The sequence below is a fragment of the Xenopus laevis genome, chromosome 5L, assembly GCF_017654675.1.
Source record: "Xenopus laevis strain J_2021 chromosome 5L, Xenopus_laevis_v10.1, whole genome shotgun sequence".
NCBI lineage: Eukaryota > Metazoa > Chordata > Amphibia > Anura > Pipidae > Xenopus > Xenopus laevis.
Window position 1 is genome coordinate 143,399,093 of NC_054379.1, and position 24,204 is coordinate 143,423,296.

Sequence of the window (24,204 nt, forward strand, 5' to 3'; positions counted from 1 at the left end):
AACAATGTTCCAGGGTGGTACAAAGTAAAGTCTGTGACTGGCCATTTGGTAGCCCCCATGTGGACTGATAGCCTTTAAGACACTTTGTTTGGCAGTACACCTTTTTTGCAACCAAAACTTGCCTCCAAACCAGGAATTAAAAAATTAGCACCTGCCTTGAGGTCACTGGGAGGTACTGCTCATGAGCCACTAAAGATGAGGAGTAGAGAATAAAAAAGCAGATGATCTGGAACAGGACAAGATGGAAGGTGAAGAAGTAGGACAAACTGGAGTGGGACAGAGTTATGCCCCTGATGGAGAGAGTGATTAAGCAGAACAGACTAGAGGGGTACAAAGAAACAAGAAACACTAGAGGGGGCAGGTCAGGTGAAGAAGCAACACAGACTGGAGGAGGGCAGTGACCAAAGAAGCAGGACAAAGTAGAACAGGACAGGTGAAGAACCAGGATGAAATAGTGTAGGATGAATAAGCAGGGCAGACAAGAGTCTAGGGCTCATCCAGCACTGGCTGTCCCTAAATAAATAATATGGTGGCTTGGATATAGCTGAGACAATGGAGAAGACAAGTGAAAAGATGAAATTTGGCAGGAATCCTGGCCCAGTAGTTAGGGGAGGCCAGTTAGTAACTGTATCCCTGCTTCAAATACCAGTAGAACCTTACACTCAGATCTCTCCTATAGGGATGGGCGAATTTTTTCACCTTGTTTCGCCACGGAAATGACGCCCATAGACTTGTATGGCGGCGTGCGTCAAAAAACCCCCAAATTTTGATGCCCAGGGTGTCAAGCGACATTTTGCCGGCGGCGACTTTTTGGCGAAATGAAACGGGTCAAATTCGCCCATCCCTATTCTATAATCATTCTGGGACTGTGAACATGAGCAGGGAAATCTCTATGTATAGGTACTGCTCGCCGGCGCTCCTTACTCCATCAGTGTCTTCCCCAAGATGATGACGCGCAAAGTCAGCGTGTGACGCATCATGCACGTTTTGTTGTGAAAACCTGCCTATAAATGGATGCCAGAGGCCTACAGACTTTGCACGATTATAGCTTCTACTTATTGTGTTCCTGGGTGTGTTATTCTGCTCTTTGACCTTGATTCCTGATCTTGACCTCGGCCTGTTATCCAGATTAAGAACCTTGCTGCCTGAACTGACCTTTTGCCTGGATTTGACTACTCTTCTTCTTAATCCCTTTGTTACCACAAACAGAATACTGCTTCTTCCTTGGTCCGTAACTCCAACCTGAGCCTTCGGGCCCTGACAGGTACATGTCTTAAAGCTCTAAAGATCACAATGCTACACCTTAACCATCTGCAGATTTTGGTTTTGCATTTGGGTAGAAAACTATAGCAACCAATAAGTGATTAGCTTTTTTTCAGCCAGCTTCAGGAAGATAAATAAAAGCAAACACCTTATTGGTTGCCATAGGTTACTGCTCAGGTGCAAATTTGACCAGTATTTATAAATGATCCCGAATATGCTAAGCAAAATACAATAGCTGATGGGTGGACAGTCGGTAAGTCCATACATCAGCTATTGTTGTTCTAGAACTCTCATAGCGTTCATAATAGTCAATTCCCATAATTATGAACACAACACCATTGATAACCAGCTTTTTAGTGGGTCATACAGACCCGGTATGCTTCCATGTTGACTCTGACAGCTGTGTTTGGATTTCAAATCCCAATACATATCCCAATACAGGTATGGGGCCTGTTTTCCAGAATGCTCGGGACCCAGGGTTTTTAAGGGGTCTTTACATAATTTGGATCTCCATGCCTTAAGTGTATTAATAAAATAAGATGATGAATTAAACAAATAAGGATTCATTATATATAGTATAAATCAAATACAAGCTACTGCTTTATAATTACAGAGAAAAAGGAAATCATTGATTCAAATGGAGTCTATGGGAGCGGCCTTTCTGTAATTTGGAACATTCTGGATAATGGGTTTACGGATAAAGGATTGCATACCTGTGTTAGGACTGATGTATTTGTGTGTGTTGTTTCCCAGTGAGTCCTAGCTTTTTTGCTCTTGTGCCAGTGCATCAGTGTGTTAATGATTGTGTTCAGCGGTTGGAAAACATCACATGCAGATACTAGGCATCAGCATAAAATCTCAAAATGGCAGATGAATAATTAACACTTTCCATGCCAGTGAATCAACCCACATCAATACAAGCTCGTTGCTGCATATTTCCATCTAGTTAGTGAGTTATTGCCTTTTTATATATGGAATTACCCCTTCCATTACAGGCCGATAGTCCGCTCCTTTGGCTCTGTCAAGGCTCAAAATCCATCAGGCAGATCCCCTGTAATGCAAGCCCCTTTAAATACGTGAATATTCACAGGTCCCCCATCCAGGAGCATTAAATCTAAGAGCTATTGATTGTGCAGAGCAGGTCTGAGTCAGTGAGGCATCAATATTTAATAAGGCGGCTGATTTGTGAGGCTGGCGCTGCCTTAAGCATTCTCATACTTCAGTGTTGTTCTTTCCTACAATACATCCCTGGGTGAACAAGGGGGCAAGTTCTATGTAAAAAACACAACGGCAGCCATTAGTTATCTTTCACAGTGATTTCTTGCTATCAAATCCCTACTCATCGGGCTGTGAAACGGCATCTCCCTTCACCAAGGGACTTCATTGTGACCCATATAGAAATCCCTGAGCAGGCATATCTGGAGGAAGAAAAGAATGGCAAGAAATGTACACTTACTTTGTACGAAGGTAGCGTTGGCCAGGCTAAAAATACCATATATATAATCTGCAGCCCTCCAGCTACTGTTTAACATTCCCTGAGTTACTGTGAGATCCAGTTCAGCAACAGCTAAAGGGCAGGCAGATGGACAACACTGGCACCTTGTCTATTATTGTGTATGTGAGCAGGGACTTGGCCAGAGCATAATTCTGTACTTGTCACGTCTTCTTAAACCTGATACTTAATGTGGTCATTTGATCACAGAGAACATCATTTTATATATTTATTTTGCTGTGCATTCTAGTGCTAATATACAACGATGGCCTGGGGGCCACTGGGCCCACTGGAGGACCAAAACTCAAGGACCACAGTTACAACTGACTGGCTCATACCATCGAACACTCTGGTGCACCCACCCCATATTCAAGCTTTCCCCTTACACCGCCATGCTGACTAGGCCCCATTCTTCTCAACATTATGTAAATAGAAAAGAGGGACAAAAAGATTTGCCGTGTGGAGTGCAGTGACCACGCCCATTTTGTGGCCACACTCCCTAATTAAATTAAAAAAATTTGACAAGTTATAAAAGTATAACACATTTCTGTGACTTTTATGTGTTATTACTGTTTTGCTAATGAAGGTGAGTTGCCCTTTAAAGCTGCACATCACAGTTTCCCCAAGAGACCTTCTTATCTTAAATAGTTCCAATTCTTTCTTTGTTTGTCTTAAATTGTATCTAAGTGCACCTGCCACGTATTCTGGGCTCTTTGCCAAAAGCCTATTAAGTTTTAGAAACTTTGTATCTTTTTCTGACTGTTCAGTGCAGGAGATCAAAGAGAAAGTTGGGACATTTAAGGGACTGCGGGTTAAGCTGTCAAAATCGGGCCTGTCCCGTGAAAAATGGCACAGTTGCGAGGTATGCCCTTGGCACGGGCCTTTGTGGCCTGCCCACAAATTTGGGCCTGTCTGTGATGCCCTTTTATTTATTAATCTCTGCAAAAGTTATATCTCTTTGTAATGTCCTTCACTTAGGGTCCTGCATCCCTCTACTCTACTTAGAGCCTGCCCTCCCGCCAATGTCTATTTACTTGCACAGTATCTATTCTCTATCTATTTATTTTATGGTATCAATACAAACTTGCCTTTGATTTGCAGTGAATTGAAGCACAAAGGGGGTGCTTTATTGATGTAATTTTTCTCTATGTTGTTGATTTATGTGTGAGGGATCTAAAACAGGACACATTAATATAATTATCACTGGGCATATGCATTTTGCATGCAGGACTTTGTTTATCCTACATGTGAAATCAAGCGTAAATAGAATATACACTATGGGGCAGATTCACTAAATAGTGAAGTGACTAACGCTGGCGCAAATTCGTCATTTCGTAACTTTGACAATTCACTAACGGGCGCTGGCGTAAATTCGCTAGCGAAGTGGACCTACTCTAGCGCTACGTCGCACCATTATGCCAGGCGAAGTTGCGCTATGGCGAATGGGACGTAGTTACGCTAATTCACTAACTTGCGCATTTTACTGAACGTTACCTCTTGCACCAGACTTGACTTTGCCACCTCAGACCGGGTGAAGTGCTATAGAGTAGATAGGGATTGCTTCAAAAAATGTTGAATTTTTTTCTAAGTCCCAAAAAACACTGGCGTCTTTTCCTTTTTTTAAGGGTGATAGGCTGAAAAAGATTGTACATTTTTTTGGGGGTACCCTCCTATGGCACCTAAACTATACAGTGGGCAAAATAACAACTCTATTTTATTTTATGAAGCTTTCCCAGGCTTGTGTAGTGTAATGTATTTGCTGCTACATATACGTCCATTGTACTTTGACTTGGTCGCCGTATGCTAATTAGGCATCGCTAGCGTAACTTCGCTTTGCTTGGCGAATTAACGCTAGCGCAACTTCGGAACCGTTCACCTCCCTGAGCGCAACTTCGCATTTCAGTGAATTAGTGGCGCACTGGCGAAACTTCGTCTGGCGAAATGCGACGAAGTGTGGCGAAGCCGTCGCTAGCGCATTTTCGCTGCTTAGTGAATTTGCCCCTATGAGTTTGTTTGGCAAAAGCAAATCCATAGTAACCAAAGGTTTGCTTTCATTTTTCTAAATGTGCTTCGATACTGCCCTGTGGGAGTGTGCCATAAGTAAATCAATTTATAATAAAAAGTAAATCCCCAGGTTTCTTTAAATATTCACAAGACATTCTCGAGGTGAACAGTACTAATCATTACTATGAAATCCACTATACAAACTGATTATGTAACATCATCTCTCTTAAAATGATCAGGAAAGAATAAAAACAGTTGCACAATCCCAGCTTTTACAATGTGGATTTCCTGCACATAAAACTTAGTGGCATAAAACACTCCTTATATCTATATAGAGTAACTTTCTCAGAATTCCCCTTATAAATACTTTACATAGCAATAGTGATGGGCAAATAAATTCTGCCGGCACAAATTCGCTGTGAATTTCCGAGAATTCCAGAGAAAATTTGGTTGCGAAAATTCACTGTCGAAAAAAAAGTGTCAAAAAATTGGACGCACGACGGAAAAGTTGCTCGCATGTCGACACTGTTCGGACGCCCATTGACTTTAACACCAGCATCAAAATCGATGCGAGCGTCAAAATTTATGCAAATTGACGTGGGCATCAAAATTTACATTTCGCTAATTTTTTCTGTTTCATGAATTTTGTGGCAATTTCACGAATTTTCCAGCGTTTCGAAACGGGAGTAATTCGCCCATCACTACATAGCAGCTTAGTATACCATTAAAGAATGCTCCCTGTAAATAAAACACTTTGCCGATATAAATCTCTTATTTCCGGACGGGGTCTCTAAGTTAAAATTAAAAATGAGGGAGTTCTTCATCTCCGTTCCCTGCTGTGCATAATTTGGTATGACAGCACCCAAACATTATGACAAAATAATGGTGGCACAATGCAGAGAGAAAAAACATCTCAAGGACAAAGTTGGTTGGTTTTTAATAACATTCAATAAACACAATGTGCTTTTCATGTATAGACGACTCCAAAGTGAAACATTAGAAAAAGAGGGACAAGTTCTATGTGTCTTTAGCCCTTGATAATGGCAACATGGATTCTATTTTCTTTCATTAACAGGCCACCTTTTATACTTTTACAGACTATTCTCCCATGAATGGCAAGATAATGTAGAGATAAATCCTAACAAAACACTTTATCACACAAAACACTCTTTTTAAACATTTAGAATGTATTTGTGATTTCTGAATAAATATTTGCTTTATATATAAAAAGTCATGAATTCATTACTGTTACTGTTAAAGGGAAAATGCATCAGTGATGTGATATCATCAAATACATAAATTCGGTATATTTTTTATGTTTTTTTGGAGCTAGTACTTTTTAATACCAAATATTTTATCTTCTTCCAACCAATACAAAATCCAAAATCTACAGCCCAGAGTCAGTATTAAACCATAACCTGAATAACTCAAACAGCCCCCATGTGCTTGATAATCCAGAAAGCTTTACTACAACAATAGCTTCAGCTGAGGGGCATTATTGCTGTAGTACAACTATTTCCATAACTTTCAAGAACAATGTTTAATTTATCTTCAGATGAATTTATTAATTCAATAAAAATATCAAAACCATCAGGATTTAGGGTGATGCTTGGACAAGATGCTCATTCAATGGCCAAATATTTCTTTTTCTTTTGTCTCTAGCTTGCCGCCCTGGTTTCTACAAAGCTCTCTTGACGGACACCTACTGTACAAAGTGCCCTCCACGTAGCTACTCTCTACAGGACAGTGCTGCTGAATGTACATGTGAGAAGGACTTCTACAGAGCAGAAGCTGATCCAAAATCATCTGCATGTACGAGTAAGTGCAAGCAGAACTCTCAAATGGTGTTATTCCAAAGAAAACAGTTGTGACCCAATGTGACCCGAATATAACGTTTTTAGCTTAGCTTGACAAAACATTGGTTACACTGGACTCCTTTTTCCAGCTAGACTGCAGCTACTGTATGTGGAGGAGAAAGGAGGAGGGTATTGTAAAACTACATCTTAGCGGTTGGACACCAGAATAGGCAAGCAAGGGTTATTTGGAGATGCCACGGAGTAATACTCAAAGCAATTGGGGTAGATAGATATATGCAGATATAATCAAAAGGAGAGCTTAACACTTGCACCACGGTGGAAACACTTAGCAGGTTGAAGATACACCAGCTATTGATCTGGATTTCCTGCTGCAGAATTATTCAGAGAGTAAATAAGTCTGAGTCCCTTTCAGTACTGAGGCCACCTCACTTTAAGTCCAGTTATGCCCAGAAAAAAACTACTATTTACATAAACTCCTAAATTGGAGCACAAGACTGCTCTTGCTAGCTAATCTGCCTAACTCATGTTCCTAGAGCGTGCTATGATATAACTATCTTTTATATGTTTAATCCTGGTGTCAGAACTTCTCTAAAAGGTTTGTCTCACTAGGGCAGAACTCTTTACTGGGGCTTTATTGAACCCAGGCTCCCCAAGAAACATCTACCTTGTCAAAAGATGGACACCAAAATCCAGGATGTAACAACCACTATAGTGATAATTACAGGAAATAGTCATAGATATCCCATACCAATAGGGAATACTATCCAACCCAGGTATTGGGACTTAGCAATTGAGGTAAATATAAAGTAGGGGAAAGCCAAAGGGAAAATTAACACGATGGATCCTTTACAAAGTAATTTCCTGTTTCTCTCCTATTTTCTTTCTTAACCTTTCAATCTCTTTCTATTTTAATATATTGTTTAATTGCTTTGACATATTTCCTCCCATCTTTGTCTTCCATTGTTTTCATACACTCTTGTTTTTATTAGATCCCACCATCCTCTGTTTTGCTTCATTATTCCCTTATTTTTCCCTTCCTAATTTTTAGCCTCAGTCAATATATTGTTCCTTTCATGTTTCCGGCGTATCTTTCTATCCTTGTAAGTCAACAAAGTCCATGAGTAGGAAGCTGTGGGCCTTGATAATATTGTTTATAGGTGGATAAGAAATTAGCAAAAGAGGGCAGTTGTCAATAGTACTTGAAGTATGGTTCTTAGTGGAGTGCTAAAGGGTTCTGTATTAGATCTTTTTTTTAAAAATGTGTTCATTAATGACTTGGGGATGGGCATGGCAAGTAATGGCATTAAGTGCATTATTATGACTATTAGTACCTACATGATAATGATGGGTAAGAAGAACAATACAGATTGTAGCTCCTTATTTATAAGCATTAGAAGTAGGTCTTATTGCTGCTATTTTTTTATTGCTGCTATTGAAAGGTAGATGATCAAGAAACGGAAAGCATTTGTATTTTCAGTAGTCCAAAATATAACAAATCTATGATTAAGTCTAAAATCAATGTTGTGGCCATATGAGTGGTTTCTATTTTAAAAAAAAACCTACCTAGTTAGGGGTTGTGGCAAAAGAAGCATGTTTATAAAAAATGTTCAACACAGAGAACAGTGCAGAGCTCTCAATGAATTTTTAAAGCATTGTCGACATGAAAAAATTGAGTGTCTATGCAATACCTACAGTAAAATATTGTATACATGTTAGAATGTGGATTCTTGGGCATTAGGAATATACTGTAGGTAAGACATTTAGAGCAGCTAAAACTAGATTTATGGAACATGTAAAGGTCATTAGGAAAGAGTGTACAAATATTCAGTACCAAGTTACAAGATAAAGGAGAAGGAAAGTCATCTTGCACTTGCCAAATGTTAGGCACCCCCAAGTGATTGTATTGACTTACCTGAAACCCCGGGCCAGTCTATCAACAGAAAACTGCACCGGCCTGGGGTTATTCCAGCGAGCACCATGGAGCGATCCACTTCCAGATTCTTCTTTCTTCAAATTTCCTGGGGCAGACGCATGCGCAGTTGAACAAAATAATCAACTTTTTAGTTAAAGTTTGGCTTTTTGTGCTACTGCACATGCGCAGCCACGCAAAGAATGTGCACAAAGACTTTCCTTATCATTTAAGGATCCTTGTACAGGTGTAGGATCCCTTATCCGGAAACCCGATATCCATAAAGCTCCGAATTAAGGAATGGCATGTCTCCCATAGACTCCATTTTATCCAAATAATCCAAATTTTTAAAAATGATTTTCTTTTTCTCTGTAATAATAAAACAGTACCTTGTACTTGATCCCAATTAAGATATAATTAATCTTTATTGGAAGCAAAACCAGCCTATTGGCTTTATTTAATGTTTAAATGAATTTCTAGTAGACTTAAGGCATGAAGACCCAAATTACGGAAAGATCCGTTATCCGGAAAACCCCAGGTCCCGAGCATTCTGGATAACAGGTCCCATACCTGTACCATTAATGGTAGGGGAGAAGGCTTTAGAAAGTTATATTTTGAGAGAAAGATAAAAATTAAAACGACTACTACTAAATTATTTTATTAATTCAATTTTTGTGATTTAATAGAAGTTATATGAATTTAAAGGAACTAATGCTTGAATATAGATGAAGTGGAGAGGGAAAGAAAAGGCAGATTGTGTTCTTTCTTCTTCCTGATGCAACAGTAGTACAATTTTTTAAACACGTGACAATTTTTCTCACTCCAAATGCATTAAAGTCAATAGGACTTTTTATTCCAAATGAAGTCGATGGGTGTTTTTCTTTTCAGCATATTTTCTTATGGCAACTTTTTAGTCCAAATGCATTAAAGTCAACTGCATTTTTTCTTATGAGTGTATTTTGTAATGGAGACTTTTTGTCTTGGTGCCGATCTTGTTGCGGTGAATTTTTGCTGCAATTTCACGGAAAAAATTGCATATGGCAAATTGTGGAATTTCGCTGCGCTTCCATGGCTGATGAAAACAATCGCTCATCGCTAATAGTAGGTACTGTATGTATTTTGCTGAAAAAATGTAATCACTGTACACTATGGGTGCTGTCCTTTTTGTTCTATTGTTTTCCATTCTCCTGATGATCAGACGAGCTCTAGCATCTGGGTGGCTGAGCAGTCCTTCTGCTGAGAAATATTAATAAATACTCAATTGTAAAAAGGGTTTGCAAAGGGCTGAATGTGATGTGGAGAAATAATACAGTTGTAATGATGTCACCGTTTCATTATACAGGTATGGGACCTGTTATCCAGAATGCCTGGACCTGGTGTTTTTTCAGATAAGGGATCTTTCCATAATTTGGACCTTTGCTAGAAAACATTAAATAAAACGAATAGACTGGTTTGCTTTCAATAAGGATTAATTATATCTTAGTTTGGATCAATTACAAGGTACTGTTTTATTACTACAGAGAAAAAGGAAATCATTTAAAAAAAAATTGGATTATTTGATAAAATGAAGACTATGGGAAATGATCTTAATTATTCTGAGCTTTCTGGATAAGAGTTTCCGTATAACAGATCCCATACCGGTACTATCTTAGAGGAGTAGCATCACTAATGTATTATAATAAGACTGATCATTAGCCTTGACTTAATGGCCTCACACTATGTGTAACCCTCTCTTTCTGTCACACCGACCCACGTGGCCCTCTATTCCACACACTCCACCAGTGTAGGGGTTGTTACTGCAACAGGCATAAGGACTCGAACACAGGCAGAGATATCATAACTTTACAATGCTTTATTGATTGGCACTGTCTGCTGGGGACCTGTAAAACAGTAAGGAGAACGCTGCCAATTTCAGGTACATCACAGGCCACCAGCCCACCTCTTCTGTGGAACTAAAGCACTGAGGAACAGAACAGTGATCGTATAGTGGATTTTACATAACAGAGGAAGTTTAACATAAAGTATAAACATACCTGTAAAACAGTAAGGAGAACGCTGCCAATTTCAGGTACATCACAGGCCACCAGCCCACCTACATTACAACAGGCAGTTAATTCAATACACCCCCACTGACATATTACAGGAAAATGTAAGGAAAAGCAACATAGCTAATATACATAGCACATTAGTACATAACAACCTCAGCATAGTACAATAAGCAGTTTATAACTGTGAGGATTACAGCATACAGGTTTTCTCATGGCAGACATTTTAGATCCCATGTGCTCTGCCTGTCTCCATTAATCACTTTGGGAATATGCTACAAACTACTAACCTGATAAAAGCATAATGCTGCTATAGCTGGAGGTAAGACAAGTTGATTCAGCAAAAGAATAACTCTTAAAATCAACCATAAAACTTTTGAGGTGATTAGAGCAGTAACAGACATCTTACCTCTTCTGTGGAACTAAAGCACTGAGGAGGGACCAGACCAAATGGTAGGATATAGACAGGGGGTAAGGGAAAGTCCATTAAGGATTATGGTCTGGTAAAGATTCTGTTTAGAGTGTGGCTATGATCTTTCCCACAGAAGTTAGCTGCTCTGTTAGAACTATTTATTTCTTAACTAGAACATAATTAACAGTAAAACATTCAAAGGTATATTCTGCACTTTTGGTCAGTATTTTGGTACAGTCCAAGTGATTCTTCCTGTCAGGAATTTAACCTCTTGCAGATCTGAGATATTTGGCGAACATTTATATATTTAAGTTAACTGTGTTAACCGTGTTACATTCACCCCTCCTTAATTTCGCCAAATATTTGTTACACTACCTGAATCAAAACTTTACATAGTATGTTGTGAGACTTACCAAAATTCACATCTACTCATTAAATTGGAATAATATAACATAGCGTTCTTATATCACAATAAGCTATATAGGTATCTGTGCTTACAATATAAGGTAATAGAGCCTTTTTCTCAGCCCTTTAGCAAAGGTTCATTTAAGAACTACTTAGAGGGTGTGCACTACCCTCGTACAGTAGGTAACACAAAGTGCCATTTACACAATGCTTAAATGAGGAGATACTATTTACATATGGTACTAAACCCCTTATCAATTTCTGGTTTTTATGCCACTAAACTATGCATACACACACCATTTGTCTTGCCTTATTTTTGTAAAATAATAAAAAATACATATTCCTATCAAAGCGCTAGTAGAGTGATAGTTTGTTCTATCCTTTATTTGTTAAGGGCATTGCCTAGCAATTTAAGTACTTCTAGCAACTGACTTTCAGTTTGGCAGCTAGATATTATGGCATTCATTGAGCAAATAAGTCTGTCCACTGGCTTTACAATCCTACCAGACCTTGTTTGAGTTACACCTTCTACTGGACTTTGTGGAACTCTGGGTAAATGGGAAGATTCTTTGTCACTTGAAGCGTGAGTAACATCACTTTGCCTATCTGACTGGAAAACAAAGTCACATTGTTGGTTACTAAGCTGTGAATCCGACAAATCATTGGGTACTTGTAGGTCAAATAAAACTTCATTTCCAATGCCTTCTGTTTGTGCTGTATTTATATCATTACATGACTGTAGTGAATCTCCTCTCTCTGTATTGTTTATTGGGCTACTACTCTCTTTATTTTGCAAAACCCAATTCAGGGTACTTTCAGTATCTCCATCCTCACCAAAAGAGTCATGATGCTCTTCTGCTTCCAAACTGGACACAGTAGAAGAATTGTCTGATGAATCTTCATCAGGGATCTCTAGAGGCAGAAAATTAACTGGTAGTATTAAGTTGCGATGCACTACTTGGATCTTTCCAGTTTTTGGATCACGTATCTGAAAAATGTGTATTTTTGGATTGGCCTTGACAACTTCATACACTGTAGACTCCCAAATGTCAGCTAGTTTACGTTTTCCTCGTTCTTTTCTGTTTACAAGTAGAACATGATCACCAGTATGAATTTGAAAGCCTTTTACTTTTTGGTTGTATTTCCTGGCCTGTCTCTTTTTTTCTTGACTTGAATGTTTCTGTGCTATACTTATTGCTTCCTGCAAACATTTCTCCATAGATGCAACAAATTCATCATGGCTTGTAACTGTCTCATCCTTTAATACACTTCTGAACAAGATGTCTACAGGCAACCGTGGGGTACGTCCAAACATAAGAAAAAATGGTGGATACCCTGTGGTTTCATGCACAGTGCAATTGTATGCAAAGGTCAGTGTTTGGATCATCTGTGGCCATTTACTTTTTGCTCTCGGAGTTAAGGACCTTAACATATTTCCTAGAGTACGGTTAAAACGTTCTGCTTGACCATTTCCCATAGGATGATAGGGTGTTGTGTGAGATTTTTCTACTCCAGCAATTTGTAGAAGCTCATTGATCAGTTCACTTTCAAAATTTGATCCTCTATCTGAATGTAATCTTTCAGGAAATCCATATATACAGAAGAAATTATCCCAAAGTTTACGGGCTACTTGCTTGGCTGTCTGGTTTAAACATGGGAATGCATGAGCTATTTTTGTAAAATGGTCTGTAACAACTAGAACATCAACACTTTCATTATTTCTGTCCTCAGCGGACCAAAAATCAATACATACAAGTTCCATTGGGTGGGTAGTAAGAATGGATTCAAGAGGCGCTCTTCCTTCTGGTTCTAGAGTTTTACTGACAACACATCTCTTACATTGTCTTACATATGTTTTAATATCGTCTTCCATCTGAATCCAGAAAAATCTTTCACGCGCTAGAAAGTTTGTTCTGTCTTGACCTTGGTGTCCAGCATCATCATGGATTCCTTTCAGAACTTCCTTTTTTAGAGAAGAAGGGACCACAAACTGGTATCTCTTAATTCCAGACCTGTTCCTTGAAACTCTGTAAAGAATTCCATTGTCCAACTTGAGCTTATCCCAGTGCTTTAGCAATCTCAAAGTCTGTTGGGATTCATAAGAACGTTCCCTACGGGATGGTCTTCTCCCTCTTTGGACAAAGTATATGGCCCTGGAAAGGTCATCATCTTCACTCTGCTTAGTTTGAAGATCCTTTAAGGAGAACTTTGGAAGTGGAATTGATACTTGCTGTATCAGAGTATTCACTCTTGGTTGTATCAGTACTGTGTGGCGTATTTGACCATATGCAGGTTGCAAGTGGTTTTGCATTACTGCTCTAACTTCTTCACTTGTCATCAAACAGGAATTAGGGACTGTATGAAGTGGCATATGCTCCACTCCTTGGACACTCACTGAAAGTCTAAATTATTCCTGAACTGCATCCTTATCAAAAGTTTGGCAAGTTTCCAACAGATCTTGGTAGGGTTCTGCTACGATTCTGTTGTTGATTCTTGTCTTTACAAATGGTTGACGACTTAGGAGATCAGCTGGTATATTCTGTGTTCCTGGCACATATTTCAAGTCAAAATCATACGGTGAAAGTTTGGCAACCCACCTCTGCTCACAAGCATCCAACTTTGGTTTGCTCATTATGTATGTGAGGGGGTTGTTGTCAGTCCATGCAGTGAAGCGGTGTCCTTTTAACCAGTGGCTAAACTTGTCACACACTGCCCACTTTAGAGCTAGGAATTCAAGGCGATGTGCTGGGTACTTTGACTGGGACTTAGTTAGAGCCTTGCTAGCAAATGAAATAGGCTGGGCCCTCTTCCCGCATTCCGACATCTGACTAAGTACTGCGCCAAGTCCATCCATAGATGCATCTGTTGACAGGATAAAAGGCTTGCTAAAGTCTGGGTGTGCTAGCATCACCGTGTTTTGGAAATCTGCTTTCAAATCATCAAAAGCCTTCTGACACTCTATAGTCCAGTCTTCAGGGCAAATTTTCCTTATAATGGTTTTTCTTTGTCCATTTCTCTTTGACATATGCCTGCCTTGTTTTGGCTCAGCTGTTAACTGGTAAAGTGGCTTAGCTGTTTTCGAAAGTCCTGGAATGAAATGAGAATAATAATTTGCTAGTCCTAAAAATGACCGTATTTTCTTTACTGATGGTGTTCTCTTATCCATCTCCATCAGGTCACTCACAGCAACATTGGTTATTGCTGAGATTTTCTCTGGGTCAGCTTTTATTCCTTCCCTTGTGATGAAATGTCCCAAAAACTTGACAGATTGCCTTAATAGTTTACATTTCTTGGGAGCTAGTTTCAGGTTATGTTCACTAAGCCGACTAAAGACCATCTCGATTCTGTCAATGGCTTCCTGTTCAGTCTTTCCAAACATCAAGAGGTCATCCAAATAACATAACAAACTTAGGTAATTTTGGTCACCGAAGATTGATGTCATCATACGGGCAAAAGTTGCAGGGCTATTGCATAATCCCTGTGCCATTCTGTTATACTCAAACAGTCCAACAGGTGTAATGCAAGCGGTGTACTTCTTGTCATCTTCGTGTATTGGAATGTTATAAAAACCTGATGTTAAGTCCATAGTGCTAAACCAGCAATTCCCACTAAGAGAAGCTAGAGCATCTGTTTGATTTGGTAAGGGATATGCAACCTTTATTGTACGAGCATTCAGCCACCTGAAATCTGTACAAATCCTGGGTTCCCCAGACGGTTTCCATGCTAAGACAAGTGGTGAGGCCCACTCGCTATTGGATTTCCGAATAATTCCCTTCTCCTCCATTTCATTCAAGACTTCTCGCATTTTTTGAAAATGTGCAGGAGGGACTCTTCGGTATGGAAGGCGAAAAGGTCGGTCATCTGTTAGTCTTATACGATGTATAAAGTCTTTGGCCTCACCACAGTCCAACTTCCCCCTGGAAAAGATCTGTTCATAATGAGTAATTAGTTCTCCCAGTTTTTGTTTCCAGAACGCTGAGACCTCACATAAATCTATATTCAACTCTTCCAAGCCAAGATTTTTCAGTACGATCCTTATATCTTCATGAGGTTTATATTGCTCAGATATGGAACATTCTCTTTTCATAGAATTACCAGTGCAAGTATTTTCATGTACTGTGTGATATTGTAACAGCTTTGCTTTTTCCTGACAGTCCAGTTCAAAGTCTTCTAAAGCAATACAAGGGTGGACATCAGCAATTTTTGCATTTCTCCGAATGGTTATTTGCTTATCAGATGTATTAATCACCTTCATGGGAATCCATCTGTCACCCCATAATGATGTAACTGAGCGCCCTACCAATACATTACGTGGGCAAGACTTGGAAGTAGTAGGCTCTATAATAACTGTGCTCCCAACTGATAAGCTACACTTCTCTGGGAGTTTACCCCATACTAAATGTTCCTGATGGGGTTGTAAGACAATACAAGTATTAAGCTTTACGGTGCCTACTTTCTCTGGGATCATGTCACCTTTCCATCGGCTTACATTAGCTAAAAGGTGTAAAAAGGAATTTGAATCTTCATCGCTATGCTTTTCAGGAGCCGCTAGCACTTTCCAAAAATCGTCATCTTTTTTTAGCTGATGGATAATATGTTTGATAACATTTGTACCAATAATTATATCATCAGTTTGCCCTGGCACCACTAGTATTGGCACAATCATTTTACAGTTAAACATTTCTAACAGTATTTCGTACTGAGCTCTTGGGTTTACTCTGTTGCCACCACAACCTACAAGTACAATACCACTTGGTGAACCAGAACATTGTTTTAGTAAATTAGCTTGCACTAATTTCTCCTCTACTTGTTCACTGATTGTACAGGCCATTGAGCCACTATCAATCATAGCATTTAGTTCACATTTTTCTTGAACAACAACAGTAGTATAGAACAAGTTGTCATATGGTGCGACCCTTTGTGTTCGTTGAAATACTACCAATGTCTTGTCAGTTATGGATTGAGCATGTTCCCTATAGCAATTCTCTAGGTCATGGACATCATGGGAAATTGGGGTTTGTGAATTTGTGCCCACACTACACCCCTCTACATGCAGGCTTTCTAGTTTAACTGATGTGTCAGTTTCCTTTTTGGACATTCCTGCCTCTTATGACCTGATTGCCAGCACAGGAAACATAAATTGTTCATCATACAGTGTGCTTTTGTAGAGTGTTTGCCATCTTTGCATATATCACAAGTATTGTGCCTCCTTGAATGGGTTAACCCAGCTGTTACAGGCAGCACCGGGTGCTGATAGGCCCCTTGAACTGGGATTACCTTCTCTAGCAATGTAATTAATCTCTCAAAATTTGTATTATCTTCCTCTTTAATATAAGATGGAAGGTTCTCTTTTACTGGAGGTTCAGAAAAGTGGGAATCAGTTGATACATTTAAGATCTCCCCCTTCTTGCTAGCTATGGTTTTGACTGGCTTACATTCGGGCCTCAGTCTCTTGTCTCTATGATAACTATCCATCATTTCTTGAACCTCACCCACAGTCCACTTTTCAGCGGGTTTACACCTGAATACACACTGCAAATCTGGCTCTGGGCAGTGTCTAATAAACATCATTGCCACCTCGTGACCTGGGTCTTCCACACATTTCCCTTGCCTTTTTAAACACTCATTGGCAAGATCAATGACTTGATTTAAATGAATCCAGTAGTCTAGACTACTCTCACCAAGCTTTGGGAGTGTGGAATAAAAGTCTGCTAATGGGGTTGCGGAGGATATGGCTTCCCCAAAATGTTGCTTCAAGATACTGTAAATCGCTCTTGGGTCACGTTTAATATCTATAGATGGGTTATTTCTGACCCCAATTTTCACTAGTTCTTTTGCACGACCCATAAGTCTATCCATAATCTCTTTACCATGCTCAGCAAGTTGGTAACCCTTTTTAGTAAGGTAAGACTGCATAATTTCCTCCCATTCATATACAGTACATTTATCATTTTCATCTCCCCTAAATACAGGGGGTTCCTTTACTTTTGCATTGAGTATCCAATTTAATTTAGCCCACTCCTCAGTTTGCTTGTCACTCACTGGCGCAGTGTCACCAAGTCTGGTGTTTTGGGCTGCTAACCCTGTTATAATTGAGTGGCTAATCTGTTGTCCAACTTCTTTTATAAGATCGGACAAAAACGGAGGGTTTTCAGATGTACCCTGCATGTAGCTAGCTGCACCTCTGCAATAAGGGTCACTATCTTGTATTATTCCTCCTACCTGTGCAGCGTGCTGATGTTGCAGTTCAGCTAGTTACATACTAGTTAGTGCAGGTGAACCAGACCTGGTCAGTGAACTTTCAGGCTGAATTGCTGACATGCCAAAACTTAAATTTACATTACTTATTTTGTCACGTGATTGAATACCTCTTCCCCGTGGTGCAGGGGTTGATTGTAAGTGCCCTGGAGGTGTTGTGCGACGCTCAGACATATTGTCTTTCTATACCACTTACAGAGTCCTTGTAAAATAGTCTCTCAAACCTTTGAACAAAGTCCACTTATTTGTTTATCAGCTGCAGTTACCACTGGCGAATATGAAAATCCTCACTGGTCACCGGTGCAAATCGATGAAATCCGGGTCACGGCACCAAATGTAACCCTCTCTTTCTGTCACACCGACCCACGTGGCCCTCTATTCCACACACTCCACCAGTGTAGGGGTTGTTACTGCAACAGGCATAAGGACTCGAACACAGGCAGAGATATCATAACTTTACAATGCTTTATTGATTGGCACTGTCTGCTGGGGACCTGTAAAACAGTAAGGAGAACGCTGCCAATTTCAGGTACATCACAGGCCACCAGCCCACCTCTTCTGTGGAACTAAAGCACTGAGGAACAGAACAGTGATCGTATAGTGGATTTTACATAACAGAGGAAGTTTAACATAAAGTATAAACATACCTGTAAAACAGTAAGGAGAACGCTGCTAATTTCAGGTACATCACAGGCCACCAGCCCACCTACATTACAACAGGCAGTTAATTCAATACACCCCCACTGACATATTACAGGAAAATGTAAGGAAAAGCAACATAGCTAATATACATAGCACATTAGTACATAACAACCTCAGCATAGTACAATAAGCAGTTTATAACTGTGAGGATTACAGCATACAGGTTTTCTCATGGCAGACATTTTAGATCCCATGTGCTCTGCCTGTCTCCATTAATCACTTTGGGAATATGCTACAAACTACTAACCTGATAAAAGCATAATGCTGCTATAGCTGGAGGTAAGACAAATTGATTCAGCAAAAGAATAACTCTTAAAATCAACCATAAAACTTTTGAGGTGATTAGAGCAGTAACAGACATCTTACCTCTTCTGTGGAACTAAAGCACTGAGGAGGGACCAGACCAAATGGTAGGATATAGACAGGGGGTAAGGGAAAGTCCATTAAGGATTATGGTCTGGTAAAGATTCTGTTTAGAGTGTGGCTATGATCTTTCCCACAGAAGTTAGCTGCTCTGTTAGAACTATTTATTTCTTAACTAGAACATAATTAACAGTAAAACATTCAAAGGTATATTCTGCACTTTTGGTCAGTATTTTGGTACAGTCCAAGTGATTCTTCCTGTCAGGAATTTAACCTCTTGCAGATCTGAGATATTTGGCGAACATTTATATATTTAAGTTAACTGTGTTAACCGTGTTACATATGCAATACCACTTTAAACTTTAGCTTGCTGATTAAGGACAATTGCAGTTTTATTAACAGAAGTAATTAATCATCTGTAATAACGTTACCATTACCATTGCTGCTCTTAAAGACCATTGAGCACAGCTATGGTTTCATTCTTAATATGACATCACAATTTTTTTGTTTTACAACAAAGCTCAAATTTCTCATTGGTGCAGATAATCTTAAACTGAACTGTCATCATCCTGTTTTTTTTTTTTTATACAGAAAGAAACATATTTCTCTAACATTCCTTGTTTTATTCATTATAATATAGGAGACGAAGGGAAGGGAGGGATACAAAGAGGGAGATTATGAGTCTGTTTGATAAATTATCATGCTAAACACTTTATAGGTTACAGATTAAATAGTAACACCATTGCAAGTTGGGTAATGAGCTTAATAAGTACAGATTGGTACCGGCACTAGAGTAACCAAGAAGTGTGTCTATCAGTGCATAATATGTTGTTTGTTCAGTGTATTTTTACCTTTCCTCGTAGCTCTAATTTCTTCCATTTATCTTACCTACTCCACTTTAAAGACATTTATTTTAATGTAAGACCTATTTTTGTTAAGCTATGCATATTAAAGGTGCAATTGTGGAATGTATACTGAAGGTATAATGGCTCACTGTTTGGGTATCGCAGTTGCACAAAGCTCTGTGCCAAGCTTCTTCCATCTGTTCAATCCTTTGCTTAGTAATGCAAAAGCATTATAACTCACCAGTGGATCATAAAGAGCAAGTTAAAAGTGATATAAATGCATGTGTGCTCTCTAGATTTAATGCTCAGCAGCTGCACTCTCTAACGTATGTACATTTAGATATATCGGGGGGTGAAATGACTCCCCAGTGATATCGAGAAAAGGGAATTTACTACCAGGAGATCAGTATCTTCATGTTTCTGTTTCTGTAGTCGGTGCAACTGAAGAAGTCAATATTTGATAACCTCAAAGGATGGATATTCTTCCCTGTGGACTCTCACCATCTTCTTATAAATGGTTTTTGATTGCTCCATTCAGAAATCATTAACATAACTGGACTAAATTATTTGTATGTGTGTTTGTTACACTTTCAACTACTGTAAAAAAAAATCTTTAAAATTACTGAAGTAATTGACATTCTCCCTGCAAATAATCTAATGACAAAGGATATTAAATATTTGCTTGGCAAATACCTAATATTGGCTTCAGAAGCTGAGATACACCTGAGATTTTTGATATATAGCTAGATAGATGATAGATAACTAAATAGATGAATAGATAACTAGATAAATAGATAGATAGATAGATAGATAGATAGATAGATAGATAGATAGATAGATAGATGATAGAGAGATGCTAGATAGATAGATAGATAGATAGATAGATAGATAGATAGATAGATGATAGATAGATAGATAGATAGATAGATAGATAGATAGATAGATAGATAGATAGATAGATAGATAGATAGATGGGTAGATCGATGGCTAGGTGATAGATAGATGATAGATATAGATAGATAGATAGATAGATAGATAGATAGATAGATAGATAGATAGATATATGATGAATAGATAGATTGATGGATAGATGATAGATAGATAGATAGATAGATAGATAGATAGATAGATAGATAGATAGATAGAAGATAGATCGATGGATAGGTGATAGAGAGATGATAGATAGATAGATAAATAGATAGATAGATAGATAGATAGATAGATAGATAGATAGAACAGACAGACAGTACATCATGTGTCCTTATGGTCGCCTCATTTGTAGTGTTTTGCGTGTCAACAACTGATGCCAAATAATATGAGGCATCAACAGCCTCTGTGTGGTAGTAGTAGAGTAGGTCAAAGCTGGAGAAAGATATGGAGCAGAGAACTACAGGTACAGTATGGGATCCGTTATCCAGAAATCAATTATCAGAATGCCCCGAATTACATCTCCCATAGACTCTATTTTATCAAAATATTCCAAATGTTTACAAATGATTTCCATTTTCTCTGTAATAAGAAAACAGTACCTTATACCGTACTTAATGCAAACTAAGATATACTTACTTCTCATTGGAAGCAAAGCCAGCCTGTTTGCTTTATTTAATGTTTAAATGTTTTTAGCAGACTTAAGGTAAGATCCAAATTACAGAAAGATCCTTTATATGGAAAACCCCAGGTCTCGAGCATTCTGGATAACAGCTCCCGAGCATTCTGGATAACAGGTACCGAGCATTCTGGATAGCAGGTCCCATGCCTATATTATAAAGCAAGATGAAGTTTAAGAGGCAAATTCAGATTTTGCAAAAAAGAAAAAACACTCATTTAAATTTTCTGCATTCGAATTTTTGAAAGTTATTTATCAAAAATATCAACAAAGCAAGCAAAAACAGAATGGAGAGTCGGCTCGTTGGAGCGCAGAGTTTTTTCATATTTGGCATAGGTGTTTTTATCAACTGAACTCTCCTATAAAGACAATAGTGATCAAAACTAGCTACCTGTGTGCCATAAGCCTTATTATATTTATGGATAACATATTTATCTGCATGCAAATGGTTTTTACATTGGATTTCCTTTATTCTTGCCTATGTTTCAGACAATTTAGTATGAAAGGAGCTCACCACATACTTAGATCAGACCTGTCCACGGGTATCCTGTGTCCGATTACCCAAATCAATATGTAGAACTGTAGTGTAGATGTGGAACAGATCCAAGGCGGCAGTCAAACTGCAAAAAATCCGTTTATTGGGGAGTGTACAACATGTTTCGGGACAAGCCCTTTATCAAGTGTGTATGTTTCAGACAACAGGCTGGGTTTGCCGTGTTTATCTTACACCCTGCCGAGTCAAGGACACGTTGAGCAGCTACTGCCTGTATTTTGGCTGCTTAAAGCTTTCCCTCAGCAGTGATCAGCAGTGCCCTTCCTCTCTAGAATGAGATGTTTGTTTATTTTCAGGGAATAGCTGTTTCAGCTGAAGTAATTAAAACGAATGCCAAAATATGTCAACTAATAAAATATGCACTGTGACTTGAGATTTTTGGCACATATAATGCTAATCCCCATCACTTTTAAATTTGTGTATTCATTTAAAGGGATCCTGTCATCGGAAAACATTTTTTTTTCAAAACACATCAGTTAATAGTGCTACTCCAGCAGAATTCTGCACTGAAATCCATTTCTCAAAAGAGCAAACAGATTTTTTTATATTCAATTTTGAAATCTGACATGGGGCTAGACATTTTGTCAATTTCCTAGCTGCCCCTGGTCATGTGACTTATACCTGCACTTTAGGAGAGAAATGCTTTCTGGCAGGCTGCTGTTTTTCCCTTCTCAATGTAACTGAATCAGTCTCAGTGAGACATGGGTTTTTACTATTGAGTGTTGTTCTTAGATCTACCAGGCAGCTGTTATCTTGTGTTAGGGAGCTGCTATTGTTCTTTTGTTTGGCTGCTGGGGGGGGGGGAAAGGGAAAGGGGTGACATCACTCCAACTTGCAGTACAGCAGTAAAGAGTGATTGAAGTTTATCAGAGCACAAGTCACATGACTTGGGCATCTGGGAAATTGACAATATGTCTAGCCCCATGTCAGATTTCAAAATTGAAAATAAAAAAATCTGTTCTTTTGAGAAATGGATTTCAGTGAAGAATTCTGCTGGAGCAGCACTATTAACTGATTCATTTTGAAAAAATGTTTTTTCCCATGACAGTATCCCTTTAACATTTACTTTACTGGAATCCTCTGTTTTAATAAAGATGCAAAAAAAGGGAAATAATGCTTACTATTCAGATACAGCTATCCTCTCTCTATAGAAGACTTTTAAAATCCTTTTGTCCCCTTTCAAAATATCAACTGCAAATGGATAGCAGTTAGCTAGCAGCAGCGCATATTTATTCGCAAATGGTTGTATTGCTCATGCTTTTTCCTGAACACTAATATATTGCACTGTTCTGCCTATCTTTCCGTTTTTTGTGAATTCGCATTGTGAATACATTTTTCGCAAATGACTTACTGTGTGAGGTTGTCGAAAATAGCATTGACAGTAACTTAAATTCTCAATTTGTGAAGCTGTTTTGCAAATATCTTCTCCGCCACCAAAGTTGTGGCATAATTCAAAAGCAGAGTGTGCACATAAATATTCACAATTTGCGATTTTTGACATATTTAAAAAGCTCTTATAGACATTCTCATTGTGAAAAAAAATCCTAATTCTGTTTGCACACTCTTTTTCAGCGAAATAAATGTAACCATACTTAGGGTAAATCTATTCACTGTGCAAACCAATCTGCCCTGCGTGAACTTTATAAATGAGCCCCACTGTGTTTGAAAGACTGGAGAACAGATTCCAGTATCTTTAAGAAATCACCTGAGTATAACATTGACCATATTAAAGGGCCCATTTACTAACAATCAAATTACTAACAATCTCTATAATTTTTTGGTGTTCCTATTTTTTTTAAAAAAGCTCTAAAAATTCAAAATGTATTAAGTGTAAAAACCACAAAAACCAATAATACAAAACTTCCCCAGGTAAAAGTTGTCTAGGTCCTAGGTCCTTTTTTTTATTTGGAACTTTTAATAAATGTCAAGACGTTCATAATTTTAGATAAAGTGAGTTTTGTCGTGGTTTCAAAAACCTCCTAAACCACTAAAATCCGACCTTTGATAAATAGGCATCCTTGTTTGAAAGAGTGAAGAACAGATTCCAGTTTCCTGCATTTTAGAAATGAAATGTTGAACGAACATATTTAATATTGTCTGCGTGAACTTTATGCATATATCAAAATATTTTCAGCAAAACAAAATATAATAGAAACGTTTTTGAAAAAGACAGTGTTATGTTGTAGGGTAGCCTGAGGATGAGTAGAGTATAACAGTGCTTTATTAGCAGAGTCATACAGCCATTACACAACAGTAACTTTCACTTTTACTTTTCAAGCTGCCAGGAAGTATGCACAGTATAAGTATGAGCACAGTGACATCTACAGGCCATTTGTATAAACACCACAGAGAGATTTGTGAAACATATTAACTATTTACTGAATGATCCCTTCTGCCCTAGTTCATTTATTATTTTTGTTTGAATTGTTGTTGCTCTTATGAAATCTACTATAGCATATTATCAGATGATATATATATACATATACACCTTTTAAAGGGAACATTTTGACAAAGGTTGTAGACCACAACC

The 24,204-nt window shown here is 38.5% G+C and overlaps 1 protein-coding gene across 3 annotated transcripts in view; it reads left to right on the forward strand.

The window, feature by feature from the left end:
* The window catches only part of LOC108717159 (ephrin type-A receptor 3), a 150,525-nt gene that overhangs the window by 58,297 nt on the left and 68,024 nt on the right, over positions 1 to 24,204 (forward strand). For all 3 annotated transcript variants that reach the window (XM_018263983.2, XM_041563511.1, XM_041563510.1), the window contains one exon: positions 6,422 to 6,577. In XM_018263983.2, the coding sequence (XP_018119472.1) occupies positions 6,422 to 6,577 (156 nt within the window). The remainder of the gene's footprint in view (positions 1 to 6,421; positions 6,578 to 24,204) is intronic.